Source organism: Solanum pennellii, chromosome 3 (assembly GCF_001406875.1).
Source record: "Solanum pennellii chromosome 3, SPENNV200".
Classification (NCBI taxonomy): Eukaryota; Viridiplantae; Streptophyta; class Magnoliopsida; order Solanales; family Solanaceae; genus Solanum; species Solanum pennellii.
This window is the reverse complement of record NC_028639.1, coordinates 64,265,512-64,282,477: the sequence shown is the minus strand read 5'-3', so window position 1 is coordinate 64,282,477 and position 16,966 is coordinate 64,265,512. Positions and strand designations below refer to the sequence as shown.

Below are 16,966 nucleotides of genomic sequence, written 5' to 3'. Positions count from 1 at the left end.
TTTTCCTAAAAAATTAGAATGTTGATTTTGATGAATACAACCCAATGTATACCAATGAATTCCAATCTCAATTTAAATTAAAGTATACAAGTTTATTACGTGAATACAATTCACTGAATCACGATGAATACGAACTAATGTACACATAGTGCAGTTACTGTATACATAAACAAAATCACATGTACAATTAATGAATCAAATTTATATATGTATTACATTAATTTCATTCTTGTATTTATTATAGTAGTATGTATAATTGATGGTAATATAATTATGTATACAATATAAAGCTTATGTATACATGCTACGATTAATGTGTATATCAATAAGATTTACACGCCTATTTTATGAATTATTTTTTGTGTATACATATTTTTTTATGTAAATATGTAATCACAACTTTAATTATTGTATAATTTATGCATATGTATTATTATAGTTTCTAATAAAATGTCATTTAATATTATTTAATTAATTATTGTCAATTATGTGATAATTAATATACATTATAGCATAATAATACATTTTCTTACCTTAAAAGTAGTCACAATATTTTAATAAGTTATTTAAAGAATTTTAAAAAATTCATTCCTTAGAAGTTGGTGTAACCTTTTTTTTGGTGGGTTAATTAATAAATATATATATTTCACTTCTTAAAATTAGGCAATCATGGAAAATTACGCAATAAAAGCAAATTTATACTATTTAATTACTCATTATAGGTATAGTTTGCTATAATTATCACTCGCGAGTAACATTATACTCCCACTCTCTGCCCTCTCTCTTCCCTCTCCCAATCTCGCTCGCCTCTTCTTTCCTCTCCCAATCTCGTTCGCCTCTCTCCTCCTTCTCCCACTCTCACTTGCCATATATATATACATATGTATAATATTAATTATCTAATCGATATACACATACAATTTACCTTTCTCCCACTATTTCACCCACTCTCTCGCCTCTCTCCTTTCTCTCCCAGTCTCGCTCGCCTTTCTCCTTCATATAACCTGTAACTACAAATTGTAATTTTCAAATTATAGCTATGAAGAATAATTATCCTATTTTTAAATGACATATTTTAAAGTTTTATTTGAAAATTTATCAAATAAACATAAGATCTCTTTTTTTAAAATTTGACTTTAAGCCTTTCATGGAGTCACCCTCAGGACTCACGAACCCCAATTTGCTATTAGTACACATTACTATTCATTAACTTTGTCCTTGTAGATATTAAAGCATGTGATTAGTTAGTATGGTTGCATATCCAATGTTAACTATTTATATTGATAGGCTCTTTCAAATTAACAAAATGTTCGCCATCAATTGTAATATGTTACCTTGATTTTTACTATCTAAAATATATTGATAAATATAAAGATACGAGTGGTTTAATTTAAACTTTTAAAATATTAGGTGAAATTAAAATGTAATTTTGAAAAAAAGATTTACTTCAGTTTTAGTGTCATGACCGAATAAGGAAATATATAATTTTTAAATTAATTAAAAAGGTCAAATACCGAATACATTAAAATACGAGTAGCTTTCTTTTAATATCATTTGCATTATCCTTTTATTATATACGAGACAATTTATGCTGAAGTAGATACATCTTCATTGACATGCATGTTTCAGTGTGTCTGAGAAAAAAAATTAAAAATTATTTATTTTGTTCTACTTTGATAGTTTTCACTGAAGTAGGTCTGACTTCAGCTTCTTTGAGAGCAGTTCGTGCTGAAGCATTCACGTCTCTATCGACATGGCTGCTTCAACTTGTTTCTGGATTTTTTTTAAAAAAATTATTTTTTTATTCTACTTGACAGTTTGCGCTGAAGCAGGCATGTCATGCTCCGAGTTTACATCTTAGACGCAATTGACACACGAGGACCATTAATGTTTAACCCTTGGCCTGACTTATTATTCAACTGAAGTCTTTTCTCAATTGAAATTGCATAAACCAACCTCAAGTCATCATAATATTATAAAATACGATACTCTATTCAGTGTACTCAAATGAAAATAAATGTTCAACTTACCGTCTTTAAAACATGAACAAAGGAAATGGTAAAAAGACTACTCAACTTTAATTTGTCTATGAAGCCTCCAATAACTCTAATGGACGTCGTAACAAGACTCACGACATCCTAACAAAACCAAATTGAAATAAATAATTGGGGATCCTCCGAAAGTAAGGGGCTCATCAAACCAACTCTGGGACTCGATTGGATCAACGGAGCGCCAGTTGATGATCCTGAATACTTGTATTTGCATCATAAAATAATGCAGGTCAAATGGTGTCAGTACATTGAATGTACGAGCATGTAAGGGAAACTGTAAAACATAGATATATAAGCTTGAACTAGAAGGAAATTTAAACAAATGTACCTCATCTCAACTCAACCTCAACTCACGGATACTCCACTCAATACGATATAAAAGTAATAATAAAGATGCAATGTAAAGAAAGCTTTAAAACAATAGATAATAACTCAGTGCATTTCAAAATACAATAAAAACCCTTTACTCTTATTTAGGATATTTTCGAATCGACAACCATCACTATGAGCTATGTGATGATACAACGTCTCGCTCATATCGGTGTTCAATACTACTCCCAGTAATATAACTCATGCTCATATGTTTGAAAATATTTCTTCATCCTCAAACTTTGAGATTATTACTCAAAAGGCTCTCTTAGAAGAGATAGTGTTCAAAACTCATTATGAACTCATTCAGAAATCAAGGTTTTCCCTCGTTTTAAATATAAAAACATTTACTCCTAAGAATACTTAGTTCTCATATATTCATTTTGAAAAAATGAAACTCAATTCTCCTCATCCTCATACTCAAAAATTCAAGTTTTTAAAAAGTTTGCAAAAGAATTCTCATATTCATGTGTTATTGACCAAGTTTTCAATTAAACAGAAACAAAGTTGGAATACGCAATTGTCAACAGTGTTGGAAAGACCATGAATCAGAACTAGTTCTCCGTTCGTTTTATATTACTTGACTCATATTAGTATGATATATATTTGTTTTGTATTAAATATATATTTTATTTAAATTAATTTTATTAATTATATTTTTGAAATTCTAAATTTAATTATTATTATTTTGTATGGTTATTTAATTCTAAGAATAAATCTGAAAAGAAAAAACTCTCCTACTTTGCTAAATCAAATAAAAATAGAGGGTAGCACTACAGTAAAAAACAACTTTTAGCGGTATTAATTATTGACAATAATAAAGAGTGTTAATGTCGGCGTTAGTTAAGTGTCCTTATAAACAATGTCGCTAAAGTATTTAGGAATATATGCAAAGAATAACAATTGTTGCTAATAATATATATCTAGTTGTATGTCACAATTAAATTCCGCTAATAATCATTATTATTGTAGTATAGTAAAATTAGGACGAAGGAGAAAAGAAGTTTCGAAGCGGAAAGAAAGATTAATTAGTCGTTGGTCAAACGGGTCCGCGCATATCTTTTGGAAATTGGAAAAGTGCAAAGTTTGAGCTGCTTAATTTTAGCCATTTAAATATCACAAGGGAGGCAATTAGCATGTGTTCCTTCGACTAGTAAAGGCCGTCCCTTCTAGATTCCTTTTTACGTAATCAATGACTTTACAATTGGCCTAACCTCAATCATATTCTTTAGTTAGTCCAAAAAAATTCATAAAGCACATATATAGAGTACTATTTTTTCATTAAAATTTTAAAAAAAATAATTTGAGTATAAGTATAAAATAAATTATTAGAAACAGAAATTAGTGTTTTGATACGTGTTTCCTAGAATCTAATAATTTCGTTCGAAAGTCTATTTTTATATTAAGAAATTCAGTAAATATATATCTAGAATTTATATACTCAAAATTTATATCGATGTGTCTATGAGAAAAAACATAAACAACAAATAATATGAAAGGAAATATGTCCTTGGCTTCTATACATCCCTTTGTGTCCTTTCCTCCTTAAACAGGGCCTCCAAACCAATAAATAAATTGACAAAACTTTTTTAAGAATAAGTAAAGAAGGTCAATGCATAAATAAAATTCAACGCAGACGAAGTAATGGGTCATCTTACCAACAAGGGACAGCCAAGTACGCCACCCTTATTTGATTTTGATTTATAAATTGGTCCAAGTTAAAAGGTCACGCTTAAAAAGTAAGCCAATAAAATTGATTAAAAGCTAGCTTTCTCATAACATTGCCATTTTCAACTCTCCTTCTTCCTCGGAGACATTCTTATTCATTTTCCTCTGCCATTTCAAACAATTATCGCGAAAAAATGGCGTTTTCTGATAGAAAATCTTTGATCCCCAGTTATCTTTACAGTACAACATCAGCTAATTCTTCAAAGAATCTCAGTAGTGCTTTTGACAATCATGACAATATGGATAAGAAGAATTTATTGATTGCAGCACCAAAGGAAGGTTCAGGTTATAAGGTAGAAATGTACTCACCGGCGTTTTACGCAGCCAGCACGGTAGGCGGTATTTTGAGCTGTGGTCTTACACACACGGCTGTTACTCCTCTTGATCTTGTCAAGTGCAACATGCAGGTATACATATACTTTAGCAGAGGATACATTTTAATATTTTCGAACTTTTTGAGTATTACTAATTAACCTTCGCGTTTCGTATGTCATGTATCAAGTTAGACCTACAAAGTTAGTCTCGATTTATTTTTATTACTGTTGTCGCAACTCTTAAAATTATAATTAAAGATAACGATCATGAAAATGATGATGCTTAGACTTGCTTACAGTTGTTCACTTTAGACTGGATTTTGTGTGTTTCTTTTGATCCAACCTTGATCAATCAATCCTCTATTAATTTAAAAGTTAGAATCTTTCTTTCATGTCTGTGTTTTTTGTTCTTCCATTCTGTTATTTCATTTGTTGATCTGAAATTCGGAAGAGAAAATGAAAATGAAAAGAAACTGTCAAATTTCCAGAATAGATTGGATTAGTGATGGATTGAATGTTTGATCATTATCAGATTGATCCTGCAAAGTTCAAGAGTATTTCCTCTGGCTTCGGAATTTTACTTAAGGAACAAGGAATTAGAGGATTATTTAGGGGTTGGGCACCTACTTTACTTGGTTACAGTGCACAAGGAGCATGCAAATATGGATTCTATGAATATTTCAAGAAGTACTACTCAGATCTTGCTGGCGCGGAAAATGCTGTCAAGTACAAGACTTTGATTTACCTTGCTGGTTCTGCTTCTGCTGAAGTTATTGCTGATGTTGCTCTATGTCCATTTGAGGCTGTCAAAGTTCGTGTTCAAACTCAGCCTGGATTTGCTAGAGGCTTGTCTGATGGACTTCCCAAATTTGTCAAGGCTGAAGGAGCTGCAGGGTAATGCCTAGTTCATGTTGAACAAATTTGTTGTTGTTAATGTGAGGGTTTTTCTTAAATGCTGACGAAAATGTGGAATTTGAATGTTTGTGTTTCAGGCTTTACAAGGGGATTGTACCTCTATGGGGACGACAAATTCCATGTAAGCTTACATATTTCCTCTGATCTTTTTTATCTGGATACTCTGGTTTACTATAAACTTGGAACCTTTCTAATGGTGTCATTCAGTTTCTATAGTTCCTCCGTTTCATTTTACATGACAGTATTTTCGAGTACTAGTAGAATTTGTGCTCGTAAACATGTCATGACATTTCTGTGGCTATAAAAGCAAGTTATTAACTGTCAAATGACAAGTTTAACGTTGAAGATTTTCCAAATATGTAAAAGTTTCATGCTTTTTATGGAACAAAATACATAGGAGTGTCTTACAAGGAGTAAAACTTTTATTCGTCAAACTGGTTGGGATCTGTTTACGAACTCTTTCTTGATTGCTCCATTGCTGTGGAACAATGAACACTGGCTAGATTGACTGAATTTCACTTTGGTTACATTACAGACACCATGATGAAGTTTGCATCATTTGAAACCATAGTGGAACAACTCTACAAACATGCCATTCCAACACCAAAAGACCAATGCAGCAATACTACACAGCTTGGTGTGAGCTTTGCTGGTGGCTATTTGGCTGGTATTCTTTGTGCTGTTGTGTCACACCCTGCTGATAACCTAGTTTCTTTCCTCAACAATGCCAAGGGGGCAACTGTTGGCGATGTGAGTAAACATTGAACTGTGTCCTCTGTTCTAATATTCGGGTTTCATTCTTAAGTCTGAACAATGGACTTGTTCATTTTTTGCCCTTTTTGTAGGCTGTGAATAAGCTAGGAGTATGGGGTCTCTGTACTCGTGGTCTTCCCCTTCGTATATTCATGATTGGAACACTTACTGGAGCTCAATGGGGAATCTATGATTCTTTCAAAGTTTTTGTTGGCCTGTGAGCGTCTTCTTCTGTACCTTTTATTTGCTACTGATTTAGAGTGCTTAAAATATCTTGAACTGATGCTTATGTACCTCGCTTTGCAGGCCAACCACCGGTGGTGCTGCTCCTCCGGCCCAGAAGTGAAGAACACATTAATGATTGCTCGTAAGAGATAGAAGGGAACTGGAAATTCTTTCAATTCAAAGTTTTGACGTTTGATAAATATGGTAGTATTAGTTTTAGAGGATGTATCATCCTCGTCATTATTGGGTTTCAAGTATTACTTTTAAGGTAAATTCACGTTTTCTGGATTTACAATAATATGTCAAATTCATAATGAGAGCATGTTGCTTCTCCACTTTATGGTTCTCATGTTATGAGATACTCGATTCAATATAAAATTTGTAAAAAACACCAGCAAATACATGATGACAGTACACAATATTTTATCAAAGCTAATAGTACAACTGTTTTTATTGAAACAAGCTACACCTATCAATTTCTGCTACTACATACTATTGGAAAATACACGTGACTACAGCACTAACAAAATTTAGGTATCATCCTTGCCAGTATTTAATGGATATATGGTATCAAAGACTATCCTGGAAAAGACATGTCGGACTTCCTGTAGGCTACCTGAAGCTAACAACTCATAGTCTATCTTGCTACCTTGCTTGGCTACAAATCCCTTCTCCCTTCCCATTCTAACGCATTGGCAAACCTTGCACGCCTTTAAATACAGTGCTAATGGAATAAATACCTGCAAAAGGATGAACAAGAAACATATTAACCTGCCTCTTTCTTTGGCACATGAGAATCAACTTTCTTTTGTCCTATGCCACAGTATGACGATATAAAAAGAGAATGAAACCAAAGGCCAAATGACCAAGAGAGAAAAGAAAAGATTTGTCTGAAGAATAGCAAGAACCGAAAATGAAAGAATATAAGAGAAATCAGCTTACTAGGTCTGAGTAAGGTGCTTTAGGGTAGTTGGCCATTGCCCGTGAGACGCTATACTCATCTGTCATATTAGTCAGTGCCCTTTGAACTGAAGTTGCCAGTTCCACTACATCCTCTTTTAAAGCTGCCAAGTCCAGGTCCCGTGACTCCAACTCATGAAAGCTTCCATCATGTTGTGTAGAAATCCGTCTGGCTATACTTAAAGCTTCTGACAAATCACCTCCATTATGAACACCGAGGCTAAATGCAGCAACCACCAAAGGGTCCCTCGGTTGATCTGAAAGTGCTTTATGGAAAGCCAAAATTGTGACCCTAGAACATATAAAATTCAGATAAGCTTGGCTAATTGATCAAACAAGGAAAATAGCTTCCTAGAATTTTAGTGCATTTTGACTTTAAGAAAAGAAATTTGCATCTACATTTTGGGAACAAACTGAGAAAATTGTGTTCTAAAACCTTTTTTAGCATGTTAACAGAAGACAAGTCAGTTACACTTGAGCTAAAACATACACCCTTCACATTCTTTTAGAATTATTATTCTTTGGTGCGTAATCATGAATGACAGAATATATGCAACACATCTAGACTAGGTAGACTTCAATTGCAATAATGCAGACTGCAGCTCCAACCAATTGAAATTTATAGGTATATAAGATGTCAGCTCCAAACATACTACAGAATCTGTCATTACGATACCATAAAATTCACCAAATTTCTCTTGTAATAGAATTGTTCACCTGCATGTTTCCATTTACAACGACATCACTATGCCTTAAACAAAAGTTGGGTGCGGCTATATGAATCCTCACTAACCATGTTTCTCCATTTAAATTTATCTCAGGCCAACATATAAAGTACATGAAACATAAAAAATACCAAGTTCTCTTTATTTTCTATTGGCATAAGAATCTCTTCAAAGGCCAAAAGACTCCTGGAAAGCAGGACTTAAAGTAAACGTACTAACATGACGAAAGCATATTGACAAAAAAATATCTGTACTTGCATGTTTTCACTACTCGCCAATAAGATTATTCACTTGCATTTATCTGACTTAGAGATTTATTGGAAGTATTACACTGGGAACCAAAGAAAAGTCATTCTATCATATGTGGAACATTTGCACACCTGGACCTGTAATAAGCCCAAGTCAAATTGACTGAGAATGCACAAGAGATATATCTGCTCTTTAGAATCAGCTGAGAACTTGTCAATGTACATTTTACTTTTTTTTTTTCTAAATAGAGCATTCACTTCTGTCAAAGTTACTAACTACCTAGGGGTACATAGATTCTTTTGAGGCTGTCAACACTCAACAGATTACATACATACAAACATACTTGATTTGTCCTTGACTTTCCCATTTTTACGAGGCATTATCAACAGTCCTCTATACACATATATGTATGAATTTTGCTCTTTGGTTTCCCTTTTCTATCTAGTATCTTCAACAGTTATTTAACCATCTTTTTAGAGGAAAGGTTCTGGTGCCTGATGCAGAAGAATTATCAAGCGGAAGTAGGAATAATACTGCACAATCCAGTGAATATACCATGACATTGAAATCGAAACTGATTCATAGAATGACTAACAAAACCACCTTACTTGCTGAGCCTGTATACAGAATCTTACCATAAGCTACTGTGGCATGGCCTATCGGGGGCCACTAATTTATCGAGGTTGGAAAATAAGGACTGCAAAGAAAAAGCAGAAACAAGTTAATCATAATAGTTTTGACTTCTCACTCATCAAACCAAAACCAACATAACATAGGTTCAAGAAATGAGATATGCAAAATTGCTGACATGTCAAAACTTGCATGTGGAAACTAAAGGTGGAGAGATATTATTTTCACAGTGGTAAAATAGTCCAACAAAAAGACGGGGAACCAGAACGAAATCTGCATCTGGATGTTGGTAATTGATTGTTTGCACAAATATGATGTCAGGGGAACCATGATTCTCTTCATTGTGTAGTATAGGCCATCTAATGTAAAAGAGAAGTATAAAATAAGCAGGAGTGCAGGAAAACATGTATACTAAGAACGCACATGCACCTCATTTTGGTATTATTTTCTTAAGAAACAACAAAACAATGTAATCTTTATGGCACATTTTGTGAAACAACTTAACAACCATGAAAAACTCTACATAAAGTTGTTGCTTCTTCACTCGCTTCAGATCTTAAACTCTTACTATTTGCATTTACAAGAGCTTTGATAGTCATATGAGATCTACAACCTTATGATTAACCATTAGATCAACACCAAGTCAATAGCAAACCGACAAAAAAACCATAGTTGTTTCTTCTCTCTCCTTTTGGCTTTTTTACGAGAATTTGATTAAATTGACAATGAATGAACTTTTGGTCCAAAGTCTACCACATCAAGGCATTAACCACATTTAAAGCCACAAATGCAGTTAAATAAATCAGTTATGACTGAACAAAATAATTTATAACCACCATGGTTTCCATCATCTAAAGGCCAATAGGTACTACTTTTTAAGGGGAGAAAATTTCCACCCCTAAATACCTTACAGAGGGCAGGAGTCTATGGTGGACGCAAACAGAAGAAAACAAACATCTTGCATCAGAGCAAGATTTATACGAAAAAAATTACCAAAAGCAAGTTAGACCTCTTATCACGTCTTCTAAAACCATGGCGGACGAAATATGCTGCCTGCAAATTAAGCTATATTAGAAATGTAATTTAAATGACCATAAAGTGAAACAGAATTCAGAATATATTAACCTGAATTGGTAGAAGTATATCCAGAAGACCAAATTTCCACAATAATCTCAGTGAAGCCTCAGCAGAGCCATAGGCCAACATGTAATTCATTTCCATGAGGAGCCTTCCCTGAAAACCCAAAGCCGAGTGAAACATTTGAAATAGTTTTAGTGCTTTGACCTATCGAAAAATAGCTTTTGTGCTTTCTTGTTACTAAACCAACATAAATATACATATATACATTATATACGCACACACACACACACACACATAGGGACAGAGAGAAATAGATGTTCTCCATGTACCCTGTCAAGCCTCAGGACTGAAGATGATAAATTTTTAATAGAAAGAGCTGTCTCCCTTCCAAATCGAAATCCTAGTCTGGAAGCAATTCTAATTGCACGAAGAATTCGAGCTGCAAAGGTAAAAATATATTTATGTTACACAGCAAATATAAGATACAAGATCACAATAGAGCAAAGAAGTTGATTTAGAAGAAAAGAAGAAGTGTTGTCAATTCAAGCACTCTTGTGTATAGCTATATAGAGAGAGAACAATTAAACAAAAAGCCAATAGAGGCCCAAATAGAGATAGAGGACATAACTGATTATCATTTGAAGAGTCGAACTTCATTTAAGGAAACAGAAAATGGAAGGGAACTCACCACAATCCTCTATAAATGAGAAACTAGCAGGACCGATTGTTTGTACCTGTAGCACAAGTGATCAAATCAAATATGGTGGAATTGAGAGGATTATGGTAACAAACTAACAATTACACCTCATTAAACATAATATGCACACTTTAGCTTTCCTGATATCATCCACTCCTCCCATGTAATCATAGACGAGTTTTGAATAAGGGTCAAACATCAACCTGAGCAAAACCAAAGAATATTTACAACATGAGTAGACAATAGTAAATTTCAGAAGTTTTTAGATTAACTTTAGAAGCCTACTGAAACATCTCCAACCCATAAACTACTTATAGGAAACCAAAAAAAAAAAATTAAAAAAATCAGTACAGCACAGTATCAAAGAATATGGTTGGCCAATCCGGGACATTGATAAACACAGTCAAGAAGGAGTTAGGATCAGATATGCAACCCGTTTATTGTAAAATCTCTACGTAAACAATTTGTCCAACGAAAGTGGTCCTTCTCATCACAGTCCACTGGCTTCTCAAAAGATAAACCCAAGTTCCTCACAGGCCTTATTCCTGAGGTGTGAAAGCTTGAAACCTAATTAATAAAAATAAGATGCACCTCATAAGCAAATAATATGAATGTGGAGCACGCAAAATGATCTTTGCACCTATGGTGGGAAAAAGTGATAAAGATCATGGCAAACCTCCACAACTTCATCATCAACATGCACATGGCAGATCGGGAACCGCCTTCCAACTATCTCACAATGTGAAAATGTTCTCCGCACCTGCAATTACAATGATGATAATAGGCCATTCAGATCACATGTATATTTGTATTCACAATCTTAGTTAGCAAAGAAGAAATTTATGAACACAAAGTACCCAAACCTAGAGAAATACACAAAGGTACAGTCAATTTGGCACACAGAGAAGATCATGAGAAAACATGAATCATGCTATATAATGAAATACTGAACTCAGGGGCGGACCCACGTTGGGTCCAGGGGGTTCACCCGAACCTCCTGGGGAAAAAAATACACGATATATACAAGGTAAATTTTCTGTAGTTTTGTAGATATATATATATATATATATATATATATATATATATATTTTGAGCCCCCTAAAAAACAAATAGAAATAGATAGCGCAGTGGCAAGTCCCCTGAATATTAAGCTGCACGCCCCCAGTTCGAATCCCTGTGACAACATTTATTAATTTTCTTTTTTTAGTTTCAGTTTACTGCTTTTCAAGCTCTTTTTAGCCTTATTTTTTATTTTAAAACATGCTAAAAGTGTGGTTTTAAACCCAAAAAAATTCAAGAGTCCCATTTCTAAAAATTTCTTTACACGTTTATACTTTTATTTTTTGAACCCCTGAAAGAAGATCCTGGGTCCGCCACTGGCTGAACTGAGAAATAAAATTAACACTTTCTCTAGCAAGACTTAGAACTCGTCACATTACACCGAAGAGTCGAAGACTAGTGACCTATAAAGGAAAAAATATCTGCTCAACATGCTTCTACTAGATCAACTACAGCTACACAAAGCTTCAGACACTATAATAGCATGTGATGTGCAATTCCATGCCGAAATAAAAAGAAAGGTCAGCTAATATCTTTTATTGGTATAAATTCACATAGAACATAATGGCGCGAGATGTTACAATCCCACTTTATAATAGAAAAAAGGTTTAGGTAATAAAATTCCTTCAAATTGTCTCTAATTTGTAATATACCTAAGACAAATTTTCCAAAAAAAATTCAACATAGAACCATAAAGGTAAACATCATGTTAAACAAGGCAATGCATCCAGACTTGTATGTAAAAATCCCTCCAATAGCTGAGCTAAGGTTTCGCTTCAAGTGACAGAAGAAAAGGAATGGTTCCAGAGATAGTGATAAGCAAATTAATTAAATAAACTACATGGCGTGTATCAGAATCACGACTAAGAAGAGAGGATAACACATAATAGGAAGGGTCGCTGAAGTTGTTGAGGTAGATTTTTAGCCATTTAACTCCTCCTATGTTTCTATGAAAAGGTTATTATTTCAACCCTGGAAACTGACGGAAAGCAGTCATGATATCTGCAATGTAACTAATCTACTATGACATCTCATAGAAGATGATCTTCAAACATCATCTAGCATGACCTGAAATATATGCAGAAGACAAACCAGTATACAGTTCGGACCCAAGACTAACCTCTTTAAGTTCAGCTGTAGTTATAATGTCAAAATCTTTTGGTGTTCGTTTTAAAATAAGATCCCGAACACAGCCCCCCACAAGGTAAACTTCAAATCCTACATGATAGATGGAAAGAAATTTCTCAGGGTATCAGAATTCAGAAGACATTGAACTGATGATACAGGAAAAGAGAATACTCACAGCCCGTACCACTAAAGCATTAGATAACAATTTATCATATAAATAGAGAACTTCACCAAAAAATCAATATCTAATAGTTATCCATCATCAGCTGCACGTGATACCACGATAGCTATCCATTAAGTTCAATATATTCAATACTAGCTCTAGATGATTGGGCCAAGAACCATCTTAAGGGAATTGAAAGACCAAGAAGCAATTACATGTATCCAGACATGGAATATTACATTATTATTTTTTTTAAGAAAAATGTTACATCAAGTATTTGGTAGCTGTCTTCAGGTAAACATTAGGGCTCAGTATTGCAGTTACTCTCTGCTTTTTATTGCTCCACAGCTGCTCCGGGATTTGTTCATCATATTATTACTGTAAAGGAGTTTGGAAATTTGGATCTTCAAACAAGTTATTTTGTCTAAAGAATATAGAGACATTTCCTTTGGGGACGAAGACAATATTCCCCATTTTGGAGTGTAGGTAGTGGATTTCTTTTACGGTAAGTGGGGGTTCCACTCCTGCGAAGTTAGGCATCTCTCATCAATATAACTAGGCTATGAAAAAGGGCCAGATGCTCCAACTACAAGAGCAACCAGTTGGTTGACCCAACCCCGACCTAGCGTCACTCATTCCCTATATCAGAAGGGATGCATAGGCTAGATGTCAGATGATCCATTTCTACACACGGTCAGGGAAGTTTTTAATAAAAAATGGAAATCAATTACATCACATATGACACCTAAAGCAGATCATAAAAAATGAACATTATAAGTAGCCACGTTCCATATGACAGATCCCACATACATTGCACTACTCTTAAAAGAAGCATGGACCTTTGGTCTATGTTCCTCAGACTCTCCAAATGTTGCCGCACCCATGTTCGATCCTCATAAAATATACTACTTTATGGAGGATCAAACACACATCTGACAAAATATTGAAGAGTCCGAGCAACATAGCCTCTGGTATGTAACCATAAATAAGGAATAAATAATAACGCCCTTAAGAAACTCTCAGGCAAAGCTTAAACTCTCTTCACCACAAAACAATTACATGGGAAAGCAAAGTTAGCTGATGCTGGCAGCAGGCTAATCAAATAGATGTCAGGTACTCATAAAAGAATTAGCTGTATTATCAAGGATGAAGTTAATGTTCATTTTGCTCTTTGCATTGATGTTGATGGCAGCAAAGGATAAAACAAAGTAACATGAACACTGGAGACTAGTCTCATTCATTAAGTTTTCCCAATAGCTAACAAGGCAAATGATTTCCATTGCTAAAACAAGTACTGCAAACTTCTACAGTTATTACAACTTAATAATCTAAACAAATGTAAGCTAAAACATAAAAGCAGCAAATTATGATCAAATGTGAATTACATTACCTTTACTTTTAAGACCATTAAGAACAACTCTAGTAGGCCTTGCGATCATCGAACTGCTAATTCCTAGTTCCTTGGAATTGAACCTCTTCCATTCAGCTGGTTCTGGAAAGCAACTACGATTTTATCACTTTTTCCCCGCAATAACGGAAAATTTACTAAAACAGAAATTCTCAAAATTCACCAACCTTTGCCACTGTCAATCTCTTCGATAGCTTCAATTGCTGCGGAAAAGCTCATAAATACCTAAAAAACAGTTGCAGAGTCTTTCAATTATATTCCAACTCTATAACAGAAATGAGTATATATCCATGTGTCTCTTCATGTACAATAAAAGAACAAAGGAGGCACCTTTCGCATGCTCTGAGACAGAATCAAGTGCGGACGACAGGAAAATGCGAAACCAGTGGAAATGGCCATGGTTCTAAGCTAAGCTTCTGCAACAATGTACACTGGGGTTTTGATAGGGTTTTTGATCAGAGAAGAAGAGGTGAAGACTCTGGACTCGGGTTGTGCTTGGTCCTAATTCAAATAATTGGGCTTTTCTGATATTCATAACTGGGCCGCGCTAAGATGTCATCGGTCCAATTTAGTTTTTCTATGGGCCCTAAATACAATATGGATTGGCACTTTATGGGGCCCAAGTCTCATAGCAGGCCAGCAAGCCCATTAACACTTTTAAAGACAAATATGATGATTTTACTTTTTTTTAAAGAATGTAGTATGATTCAACCAATTCCTATGACAAAATTATTCTATAATCACAACTAATGTTATTATATATATTCCTTACATTATATTGCTCCATATAAACCAAGTTAATATTATACCAAATAAAAAAACAAAAATACTAAAAGTACTTTATAAAATGTGAAATAATTATTTTGAAAATCATACAATGTAAAGAAAAAGTGCTAATATGAGTAAAACATATCATTACTACTAGATATCTATTTTCTAGATCACTTTTTTCATGTGTCTTTTATCATTTGTCTAGTCATCCATCGTGGATTTCAAGATAGTGTATGTAATTGGAGACAACTTTCTTTCAAGTGATACATATCCTTCCATTTTAACATGTTTAATCGCCATGATTTCATATCTACATATCATTTAATTTCATCTAGCAATCAACATTGGAAATAACAAAACAAAATCAAGCTAGGAACACTATTCTCTTGTTCGACGGACTGCAACAGTTATCATTTCTAATCTTATCTATCACGATCCAATATATTCTAATTAACTCTCATATCTTTTCAAGTTAAGTACATAGGAAGAACTCAACCTTATCACGACATCACAATAGTAGCAGAAAAAAGCTTATTTCACATCAACCATCGTCAGCTAGTTATGTTGGGATCCAACCGATAAACAAATGAAGCACGTAATTATTCTTGAGCTTCTAATGTCTCTTTCAATGGTTATTTCTCATAGCAGAAACCTACAACGTACATTATCGATTAAGACCTCTTAATTTGTCTAATTTATGACAAAAATACTACGTCTCATTGGATGTTGCTAGCTACTTTTTTTTTTTTTTTGAAACTCTACTACTACAAAATCACGTACGGCAATTCTTTTTTGTGTGTTTTCCTCCTACTTTTTATGATATATAGCTGTAGTAATCATCGTTTTTTTTTCTTTCACCATAATATTGACGAGACATCTGACATAAAATTGACATTTTAGTTATAATATTGTTTGCATGCAATTTCACGCTTTAATTTATTTGCGCGTAAAGGGATAAGTGCGTGAAAGTGATTTCTTGCTAATGAGTGTTCAAAACTGGTTTGACCTCTTTAAGAAATTTTATAAGATTTTAAATTGTTTTTCTTTAGCATGGCTTTTGTAGAATTAAATATCCTTGTTCTGAAGAGACACAATGTGGAAAATATTCCAATGTAACAGTGAAGTTTTGTTTCTTCTGTTGAAGTTTCTCATGAAATTTAAGAAACTTCCTGAAGTTCCATAGTTTAATTCCCCTTGTTTAAGTTATCTTTATCTGTTGTAATAGCTAAGAATATGAAATTCACATTTTAAGGAGATTTATATGTTTAATTAAACAAGTAGCTTGTCGAAAGTCGGTTAATTATGAGTTTAGATCATATACAAACCTCTTTACTTATTGGATTTTGGATAACATTATAGGAAAAATTACGCGGTTAAGTAAATTTATACTACTTAATAATCATTATAGTTATAGTTTGCTATAATTATCACTCAAGACTAACATTATACATTAATTACGTGGGCTGGCTTCGAGTTTGTATGATTAGTCACATTTGTATATATAAGTGCCCAGAATATACAAATGCATATGTATAATGTACAATTATCTAATCAATACACATATACAATTCACCTCTCTCCCCCCTCTCTGCCCTCACCTCTCTCCTCCCTCTCCCATTCTTGCTCGCATCTCTTCTCTCTCTCAATCTCGCTTGCCATATATACAAATTATGTATGATATACAATTATCTAACCAATATACATATATAATTCAGCTCTCACTCTCTGCCCTCTCTCTTCT

General features: G+C 33.8%; 2 protein-coding genes across 2 annotated transcripts; one reads left to right on the top strand and one right to left on the bottom strand.

Moving 5' to 3' along the window:
- Positions 1-4,148: 4,148 nt before the first annotated feature.
- On the top strand, positions 4,149-6,744 carry LOC107015391 (mitochondrial phosphate carrier protein 3, mitochondrial). The gene is made up of 6 exons (XM_015215642.2): positions 4,149-4,555; positions 4,995-5,356; positions 5,455-5,498; positions 5,913-6,127; positions 6,223-6,347; positions 6,437-6,744. The coding sequence occupies exons 1-6, from the start codon at positions 4,283-4,285 to the stop codon at positions 6,474-6,476; spliced, it is 1,059 nt and encodes a 352-aa protein (XP_015071128.1). The 5' UTR covers positions 4,149-4,282; the 3' UTR covers positions 6,477-6,744.
- LOC107015390 (poly(A) polymerase I) lies at positions 6,722-14,942 on the bottom strand. The gene is made up of 14 exons (XM_015215641.2): positions 14,785-14,942; positions 14,622-14,679; positions 14,437-14,538; positions 12,876-12,973; positions 11,373-11,456; positions 11,130-11,263; positions 10,827-10,899; positions 10,688-10,733; positions 10,329-10,438; positions 10,045-10,152; positions 9,913-9,972; positions 8,925-8,986; positions 7,298-7,607; positions 6,722-7,095 (listed from the first exon to the last, which is right to left on the bottom strand). The coding sequence occupies exons 1-14, from the start codon at positions 14,851-14,853 to the stop codon at positions 6,886-6,888; spliced, it is 1,524 nt and encodes a 507-aa protein (XP_015071127.1). The 5' UTR covers positions 14,854-14,942; the 3' UTR covers positions 6,722-6,885.
- Between the last annotated feature and the right edge of the window lie 2,024 nt (positions 14,943-16,966).

Bases quoted from the DNA above. Each gene is read 5' to 3' on its own strand.
- LOC107015390 (XM_015215641.2), bottom strand. From the start codon at position 14,853: ATGGCCATTTCCACTGGTTTCGCATTTTCCTGTCGTCCGCACTTGATT. The intron at 10,900-11,129 runs GTTGCATATCTG...GGTTTTGCTCAG, and splicing joins AGAGATTTTACAATAAACGG to GTTGATGTTTGACCCTTATT. The intron at 10,734-10,826 runs GTGTGCATATTA...CTTGTGCTACAG, and splicing joins ATGATATCAGGAAAGCTAAA to GTACAAACAATCGGTCCTGC.
- LOC107015391 (XM_015215642.2), top strand. From the start codon at position 4,283: ATGGCGTTTTCTGATAGAAAATCTTTGATCCCCAGTTATCTTTACAGT. The intron at 5,357-5,454 runs GTAATGCCTAGT...TTTGTGTTTCAG, and splicing joins AAGGCTGAAGGAGCTGCAGG to GCTTTACAAGGGGATTGTAC. The intron at 6,128-6,222 runs GTGAGTAAACAT...CCCTTTTTGTAG, and splicing joins AGGGGGCAACTGTTGGCGAT to GCTGTGAATAAGCTAGGAGT.